Source organism: Equus asinus, chromosome 12 (genome assembly GCF_041296235.1).
Source record: "Equus asinus isolate D_3611 breed Donkey chromosome 12, EquAss-T2T_v2, whole genome shotgun sequence".
In the NCBI taxonomy this organism is placed as follows: Eukaryota; Metazoa; Chordata; class Mammalia; order Perissodactyla; family Equidae; genus Equus; species Equus asinus.
Window position 1 is genome coordinate 47,213,350 of NC_091801.1, and position 9,748 is coordinate 47,223,097.

The following is a 9,748-nucleotide window of genomic DNA, read 5'->3' on the forward strand; positions in this document are numbered from 1 at the left end:
CTCATAATGTCATTTAAAAAAAAAAGAATCGGTCCCCTTTGGAGGAAAACAGGGAACTGACTCATTATCTTGAAAACAGGTAAATAAAGGGAAAGAATTCAAGCATTTATCCTGTCTTTCCTTTATAAACTATACCACTGGGTAACCAAACAGAAGATGAGGGAAGTGACTCTTTACAAAAACATTCAGACTAATAAATAAAAACAAAATGATGTATCTAGAATATCACCATTTTACAACATCCAAATTGAGAGAAATAAGCACTAATCATCAACAGCTGCTAATACCACAAAAAAGAGACAACTAGACACTAAGTGACTCACACAGTCTTGCCAAACACCACCTATAATAATGCCTAAAGGATCGAACTTCAGTCTGATCCAGTCTCTGGATCCAGCTGCCCAATTTGCAAGCAATATGGAGGACAAAGGTACACAGCGAACTGTGCCTTGAGTAGGCAATTAGCAAAATCCAGAGTGTGGGAAACTACAATTCAAACAGCCTGTGTTCTTCAACAGGGAAAAGAAAACGAATGGAGGACTAACCTAAGGATTAAAAGTGACAACTCATATAAAAACTTTTTTAAAGGTTTTTTTTTCCTTTTTCATCCCAAAGCCCCCCGGTACATAGTTGCGTATTTTTTTTTAGTTGTGGGTCCTTCCGGTTTTGCCACGCGGGACGCCGCCCCAGCGTGGCCTGATGAGCGGTGCCACGTCTGTGCCTGGGATCCGAACCGGTGAAACCCTGGGCCACCGAAGCAGGGCGCGTGAACTCAACCACTCCGCCACAGGACTATTGTTTAATCAGCAAGGCTAATCTAGTGTGTCTAGCAATGCGCATTTAGGTTATTACTATACAAGTCAGGATAACGGTTACTTACGGAGAAAGGAGGCTGTGATTGGTATGGAGCACTCAGACGGGGCTTCTAGGGAGGGTGGCGAAGTTCCATTTCTTAAGCTAATTGGTAATTACAAACCTGTCTGCCTTAATTCATCAAACCAACATTTGTTTATTTTGCAATAAAAAGATTTTTTTAATAGGTTACCAGGACCTGAACATTTCAACACTTAACAAAGGCTTGATATGTTTCCCATTCTCCAGTCTACTGTGGTGAAAAAAAGAGGTTAAAAAAATAAGTCAGTGCCCATCATTTCCTCCCTACCCATTTCCTCTTCTAAGGGAACCACCTAACACCACATTTTGGGCCAAAGAGATTCACTTTCCTGAGAGTTTGGAATTCTAAGAAAGAAACTATAGATACCCAAACCTGTTCCTCTCCCAGTCTACTCCCATCCCCCAAGTGGTTCAAACCCAAAACCAGGGAGCCAGAATTGATTCCTTCTTCCCCATTCTCCACATCTAGTCTGTCGGTAAGTCCTTAATTTCTAACTCCAAAACATATCTTAAATCTGTTCACTTTTTCCATCGCCACTGACTCCACCATTTCTAACCACGAACTACTGCACAGCCTCCTAACTTGTTCCCTGCTTTTATTCTTAACCCTCTACAATCTATTCCATCCAAAGCAACTAGAACAATCTTTTAAAAACATAAACTGCCTAAATTTCTGCTTAAAACCCCTTAAAGACAGCTCATCGCACTCTGACTTAAATCAAAATTCCTTTCCATGGCCTATGTCACGGAACCCCTGCCCGTCTCTCTGACCTCATCTCCAACCACTTTCTCCCTTTCCACTACCCAGCCACAGTGGCCTCATTTCAATTCCTCCCACACACTAAACTCTCTCCCACCTCCAGGCCCTCTCATAGCTTTTCCCTGTGCCTGAAATACTCTTTCCGGCTACTCACATGGATAACTTCTCAACCTCATGTCACTTCTCAGAGAAGCCTCCTCCAACTGCCCTATTTAGCAGGTTCCACCATTTTTCTCTATCAGTCCGTGCTACCTCCATCCTTCATAGCTCAAGTTCTAACTAGAGTGTATGTTCTAGAAGGGTAAAGTCTCATCTATTTCATTCAACAATGTACCCAGCATTTACCATTTCAAAGGTAGTTTTTTAATAATTACTGAAAATATGAATAAATGAGCAGATGAATGAACTCAAGGCTGACAGCCAATTTCTGCCATTAGCAATTATCAGTGAGTAAAGAAAGCTAGTTTTTCGAAAGAAACAGGAGAATAGGGCAACCTAGCAGAAAGGAAAGATCATGTGGCTCCAGAAAGTGTCAAGGAAATTGGCTGCCTATTATCTTCAATTTATGCTTTCTCCAAAATGTAAAAAGTTCACCTAAATTACAAAAATAATTTTAACTTGCATTCCTTTCCAGTTATAGGACTCTAGGGTTCCATGACTTCAGAAAACTAAAACTGAAAAAATAATCTGGACAGAGAATATTCTGTATTTTGAATACAGAAACTACCTCATCCTTGGAAACACATATACCCAATGATTTCCCCAATTTTATAAGTATGTGTGTGTATATAAAAGATACTAACGTTTACATCAAGATACCTGGAAATATCTGAAAAATTTACTCTATTTTACCTCTTTACTAAGATTTCTGCTATGATATAAAATCTATAGACTAATTCAGAACCCACATACTACCATGTGTACACCTATATTAATTATCATTAATGTTAACAGCTTTCTGTAATTCTCACTTCACTACAAAGTCACTTTTCAAGATATATCCTTTGGTGTACTTTTAAGAAGTTCACTGTAATCTGCACCTTAATATTCACAGCATGCAAACAATGAACTTATTTTTAATATTCATACATGTCTGTTTACATACTTGTTACTTTTATTTATTCAGCTTGAGACTCCATGTAGAAAAACAGTTATAAGACGTTTCAAATATAGAATCTTCATTCTAAGAGCCAAAACCTTCTTGAAATGAGAACACTCCTAAAATATGAGGCAATTCAAATAAAATCAAAACAAAAAAGAAGCTTGGAACAAATAAAAAAGTTTCTATCCAAAGGTATAAATTTCCTCTTTTAGAGAGGGTGGAGCTGGTAGGGAGTCAGAAATTAAGGTCATTATAATTATCGCTGGATGTTTCCAACGCATGGGATCATTCTACACCAGAAGGTAAATGAGCCTTTGCCTCATAGCAACTTTAATGTATTACATTTTCCTTTGTAAACTCTGTCAGACATCATACATAATCGTTTTCCATTTCCCCATATTTAAACTGGGACACATATAAAGTGTTCAAAATACAGTAGCTTTTTTATTTTTTTAAAGATTGGCACCTGAGCTAACAATGGTTGCCAAACTTCCTTTTTTTCTTTCTTTCTTTCTTTCTTTCTGCTTTTTCTCCCCAAATCCCCCCAGTACATAGGTGTATATTTTAGTTGTGGGTCCTACTAGTTGTGGCAGTAGCTTTTAAATAATAGTTTCCTCTCTTCCCTTCACCTCTTCCCTTTTTAGACTCTCAAAGAATATCCCTATTGTATATAGAGGTTGTTAAAATTAAACCACTCTGGATTCTTTTGGCAATGCCATCGCTGAGCTTTTAAGTTTCAGGATGGAGCTGGAAATGAAATCAGTTTCCTGACTGGAACTACTACATACACCAATACTGTTTTTGCAAACTACAGATCACAACCCATTAGTAGGTCAGCAAAATAATTTTCTAGGTCATGACCAGCAGTTTTTCAACAGAAAACAGAAAAATACCAGAAAACACTGCACATAGTACATTTCAGGAAACTTCTGTCTTAGATTTATACATATGTGAGTCTGTACTGGGTCTCATCACCAATATTAAAAAAAAATTGAGAGCCACTAATATATGATGGCCTGAAATGACAGTATCTCTAGGTCAACACAGACTTCTTTGAAACCAGAAAAATTAAATTCTAAGCACTTCTTTCTCCCTTACAATACAAACAAGAAGTGTTCAATTTAAACCTTTTATTGTACTAATATATGCTATATCTCAGCCCCTCAAAGAACAATGGATAAATTAATCATTGCCTAGAGCTGAGTAAAGATTGAGTTTATCTCCTGTCCCAACGTGCAATTGAAGTTTGTTCACCACGAACTGCTCCAGATTTTATTGTCACACTCCCTCTCTAGGAGGAAAGAGCCAATTGACTGTTCCCATCCACAGTGCTTAAACCAATTCTGATAGTGTTGGTGTCACCCCAAATTAACCAAGAAAAACCAAAGGGAGGCCAGATATGCTTTAGGGACCAAGTTGTTAATGCAAAGAGATGCCCCTGTTTGCTGGATTCTTTTCCCCTTGGCCTACTTAGAACATCTCCTCCATTTGCCTGCCTCTAAAGTTGGTAACTTCCCCCAGGGCCTCCTCCCTGAGGCTGCTGCCTTTGTCTTTTAAGAGTTCTTGCAGTTCATCTTCTCAAAGACAACTCTAGCTCCCCACTTAGTGAACATCTCTAACAATAAGCACACAAGAATTTGACTTTCTAATATTCCAAGGATACATTAGGAATACAGACATAACATGAAGCCCACCCTCTCTTCTCATTGCAATGTCTTCATGATTTTCCTGATACTCTACTATCTACTTCTCTGGTTCGTTGTTTTGTCCCACCCAACTCAGTTCCTCAGAGTTGAAAGTTCCCTGCTGTCTGTTTAACCCCATGCCTAATTTCTGGCCTAAAGTCAAGGCTACTGATGCTACAGGCTGATGTGGGCTCTTCATGCTGAAAAACATATGAATATTTTCTACTTTACCCTTTTACATCCTCATCCCTTTACCTTTCCTTCTTCATTGCATAATTATCTTCTGACAGATAATCCATTCATTTAGAGCAACTCTTACCCTTACGAAATGACTGTGTTCTTACCTTCACTTTTCATTTGTGTGAACGCACTTTGCAACCCTAACATTTTGACTGCAATCTTCAACTTTGACTGCAATCTTCAGCTTTACTTCCTCCAAACTGCCTTTTCACACCATAAAAAAAATTTGCCACAGAATCCGACGATAGTTTAAATCAAAGAACTCTCCTCATGTGTCTTGAGAGTAAGATTCAATAGCTTACTCTCTTATCTTTCCAGTGTTTTCACTGTTCCATACCAACTTTTCCTCCAAGTATAGCTTAATCAACAATTTTAAATAACTATTAATCCCATAATTTAACTGAGGAATAAGGCCTGCCTGGTGAAGTGTCTCTCTCCAGCAGTGATATTCTATCCTCTCTCTGACAAGTACTGTATATAACTACCTACCCTCCAGCAACCAGAGTTCTCAGGCTGCCCACCTGTCTACCATAGAGATCTACCTCTCCTGGGAATTTTCTACTTGGTGAAGAGCCCATGTTTTGGTTATTTCCCTTTCTACCTGTCAAAACATATGTATTCTGTGGTCATTTTTCTCTCATATAGCCATTCCCCTACAAAGAAATCTGATAAACTCAACCTACCAAAATGCTAATAATGAATAAGCGTTTAATGGATTTCTCCTCCCAAAGGAACTTCATTTAAATACGGACTTCTGAAGATCTCTGTGACAGACCTGTTAAGGAAAGCTGGGGAATCCAAAAGCCATTCTGATACCTCAAGTCAGTGACATGGGTGACCAGATCTATTGCCTATATTTAACACAAGCCCGGGAGATCAAACCAATAACGTGAGAGTAAAAAGGGCCTTACAGATCTACTAGCCATGAGTCTCAGATCTGGCTGCATACTGGAATCTCCAACTCCCAGAGAAGAATGACACTCAAGAAAGGAAATTTCAACGTCTGTAACAAAGCTGGGCCTAACACCCAGGCCTAACATCACATCAGATATGTAAGAACAACATGCTAAAAGTAAAAAGGCATGTAGAGAAATAACAAATACCCAATTCAGGACAGTGCCAACCCTTTAGGGAATGGGGAAGGAATGCAATAGAGAAGAGATATGCTTAGGGAGCTTCAATTTTATTGGTAATATTTTATTTCTAAAGCTAGGTAGTGATACCTAAGTATTAAATTAGACTCCCTTATGATTAAAATTTTGTAATTAAAGAAAGAACAATATGAAGATGACATATAGCCAAATGGATATCATATTAGGAATACAGAGAAATATCTTAGGCTAGAAAGTACTCAAATAAGATACTTTATGAAGCACACTTGAAGGAAAAATAAAACATAGATTGCCAGCAAAAAATAACATGAACTTTTCTAAAGGAAAAGCACGAACAAAGGCAAAGTTGGGAGGGAGTACCTACAGCCTACAATCTAAATAAAGAACAATAGGGAAACTCCAGGAGGACCAATTCATCTTGGAGAACAGTAACAAAAGGCTGGGGGGTAAGGCTGAGACCAAGGGATGGGGGCCTTGGGTACTAAGTAAACTAGTGTGCCCTAATCCAAAAAAGAGTAACAGCACGATTGAAGTGATGTTTTAGCAAAATAAATCAGAAGCCATGTGCAGGATGAACTAAAGCAAATACTGTTCTATGGATCATCAGGAGGTTGTGTAGGACAGCAAAAGGAGGAATAGAAGGAGGTAAGGGGCTGGGAACCAGGTTCTGGTGCCCTGCCCCTACTCCAAATAGAGCCTTTCTACTGTTAAAATGTTTCCGCTGTTAAAAATTTTTGAAAACCACTTACTAAAGTGCCCAGTTGGAAAGCACTGCTGTAAATCAAGTGTGAGGATCACAAAACCCTGGAATGGGGTAGTAGTACTGTATTGGAAATGAAATGGGAAAAATAAATGAATCCACAGACTTTTTCATGGAAAATTTGACAAGATCTAACAACAAACTAGATGGGATAATGAAAGAGTGGATTTACACAAAAATATTGGGGCCAGCTTGGTGGCATAATGGTTAAGTTTGCCCACTCTGCTTCGGAGGCTCAGGGTTACAGGTTTAAATCCTGGGTGCAGACCTAGCACCACTCATCGAGCCACGCTGTAGTGGCATCCCACATAAAATAAAGGAGGACTGGCACAGATGTTAGCTCACCAACAATCTTCCAGAGCAAAAAGAGGAAGACTGTCAATAGATGTTAGCTCAGGGCCAATCTTCCTCACTAAAAAGAAAAATCAAAAATATCACTGAGCAACACCGGCTGATCATACAGACTCGAACATCAACAACATAAACATGACCATGTAAAAATGTCTGAGCCCTGAGGAAGTGGTACTCAAGACAGAAAAGTAAACTGGCATTCTTACAGGGATTAGGAAGAGAACAAGCAAAGGGGACCAGAATGCTATAGAAAGAGATGACAACCACATCATGGAATGCCAAAAAAGCAAGTGAGAGTTTGAAAAAGAGGCATCACTGTACACAATGAGAGGGTTCATAGCCTTTGCAGCCAATCAGACCCAGAGTTCTGGCACCTCCTCCCCTTGACCAAGTTATCTGACCTCTCTGAGCTTCATTTAACAAGGAAAACATAAACTAACAACTAACATTACTGAACACATTATGGAGCCTTGTGCTAAGTGCTCTAACACATGACCTCATTTAATACTCACAACACATTTTACAGATGAAAAAATTAAATTTAGTACTAGCATAGTAAATTGCAGAGCCAGGATTCCTATTTCTTAGCACAATAAAACAAAGGAATGTATATATAAAGTTTCTGGTAAACAGTATAAGCTCAAAAATGGTAGCTGTATTTTTTGTTAGAAGGTAATGATCAATAGGGACAACACAAAAACTCACTGTCAGTAATCCCTGTCAGAGCCTTCCAGGTGGCAAACTCTCTTAGGGTCCTCATCTACAAAATAGGATTAATGGCTGCAATCCAACCTACCCAATAGGGTTGCTATGAGGATTAAATGATATTATCAAAATACTATGAAAAAATATTAAGAGATATTCAAAAAAAGGGATTAATGTCACACATCTTTTGCTCTTCAGAAATGCCTTCCTGGATCAACACAACTCTCTCTGAAGAGAGCAAAAAATAAGTCTGTTAAATGTGCAAGCACCAGTGTGAAAAGTATAAATTAATATGGAATGGTGATATATACCACCCACGCCTCCCCGGGACCCCTCCAGGTTCTCTAATGTCCCCCCAAGGGCAGGGGTTCTCTGACATCTATAATACAACTCTGATAGCTCAGAGCAGAGCTAATCAATAGAGAGAGCTTCTGCTTCAACTTAGACTTGTTCAAATTGGCCTTATGGCACTATCTCGGAGGGCCCCTCACAATGCTTCCAAAACAGAAAAGAAAAAAAAAGTTTCCAATTTTCTTCTCTAGTGTTAAAACTGGGTGCCCAGTCAATACTAGAATTCAGACACTTTACAAAATGTCAGGAAAAACCTATCAATGGCTCTGTCTGATAGCAGGTCTCTTTTGGAAACCTCTCTACGACCTTCCTTTTTCACCTGAACAGATGGTTTCCAGGCCTCAAGGCTCACACGTCTGGTGACACAATTCACCCTAGCTCACAAAGTTCCTACCTTTTAAATTATTCCATGTTCTTGAATACACCACCCTTCATCTAAAGATCTCTAGGGATCAACACACAAGAACTCCTTCAACTTCACAACAGAACTATTTGGGAGAGAGATTAGTATCCTTATTTTATAAATTAAAAATGAAAGACTCGGGTTAAATGTTATATCCAACAGTTGATTCATTCCTGGGGGGGAACGCACATTATGAATATATATCAATGGACAACATATAACAATATATATCTACTGTGTACTCTTACATTTCCAACATATCAAAGATTAAATATAAACTAAGGGCAAATGTCAAAGCATCACTATTTTTACACGCTAAAAGCAAAGCAAAAAAAATCTATATGGGGGAGGGGTTCTAATTTAAGAATCCTACTGTCTTGCATCCATAAATACTTTTGAACTTGAGGGAGGGGAAGGAACACCTGTCAGTGCAGCACATCCACAGTAAGTTTAGAGACTGGGTAGCTATTAACATTTAATTCTTTAAACTGTAAATAAACAACCCAGCTTCTCAAAAAAAAGCAATACTATGAAACTCATTTGACAATAAAACCAACAAAGCTGTAAGGAGCCCAATAATCTCCTAGCTTTACGGCTCCCAGGCTTCGAGAACTTGCCACAAGGGAAAACTGCCCGCCCCAGGAGTCCGGCCGCAGGGAGCGCGGCGCTGCCCACCGACTTTCCACGCGCACCAGGCCCGGCCGGCCGCGGAGGCGGCGAGCCCGGCCTCCCCTCGGGCCTGCTCGCCCCGTGACCAGACGCGGCCGGCACCCGGGCCTGCCTCCCCACCCTCGGCGCGCCCGCCACGGGGCCCCGGAGGCGGGGAGGGGGTCGCGGTCCCGCCCGGCCTAGCCGCCCCTGCCCCGCGGCCGCCGGCGCCACCTCCCTCCTTCTCCCCGCTCCCCGTGTTCGTTACCTTTTGGGCGCCGGCTGCTGCTCCATGGCGGCCGGGGGGCAGAAGGCGCGACCCGGTGGGCGGCGAAGGCCGGAGGGAGGAAAGGAGCCGAGGCACCAGCTGGCCGAGCCCGGGGAACCACGGAGGGAAACTCCAGGAACTCGGACCAACTTTCCCGTAACTCCGCAGCGGATCCCCCTCCCGCTCGGGAGCGCGGCTCCTCCCGGCCCGCCCCGCCTCTCCGCCGCCGGCCGCGGCCCAGGGAGGGTGGGCGGAGCAGGCATCGGCGCCGGCATAGAGGGCGGAGCCAGGCGTGGGGAGGGGGGCGGAGCCGGGGGCGGAGCCGGGGGCGGAGGGAGAGGCCGGCCATAGCGCAGCGAAAGGCGACGAGGGGAGGCTGGAAGAGCTAGAGGATGAGGCCTAGTCAGGACCCGGAGCCGCTCAACGCTCTTTTGAGCTAGACCAGAGCTGCTTCTCCTTCATGGCTTCA

General features: G+C 41.6%; 1 protein-coding gene across 1 annotated transcript in view; it reads right to left on the bottom strand.

Annotated features, from left to right (window-relative positions):
* The window catches only part of STK3 (serine/threonine kinase 3), a 266,921-nt gene extending 257,403 nt beyond the window's left edge, over window positions 1–9,518 (bottom strand). Inside the window, exon 1 of the mRNA XM_044743927.2 lies at window positions 9,280–9,518. Within this exon, the coding sequence (XP_044599862.2) occupies window positions 9,280–9,305 (26 nt within the window). The 5' untranslated portion in view covers window positions 9,306–9,518. The remainder of the gene's footprint in view (window positions 1–9,279) is intronic.
* Between the last annotated feature and the right edge of the window lie 230 nt (window positions 9,519–9,748).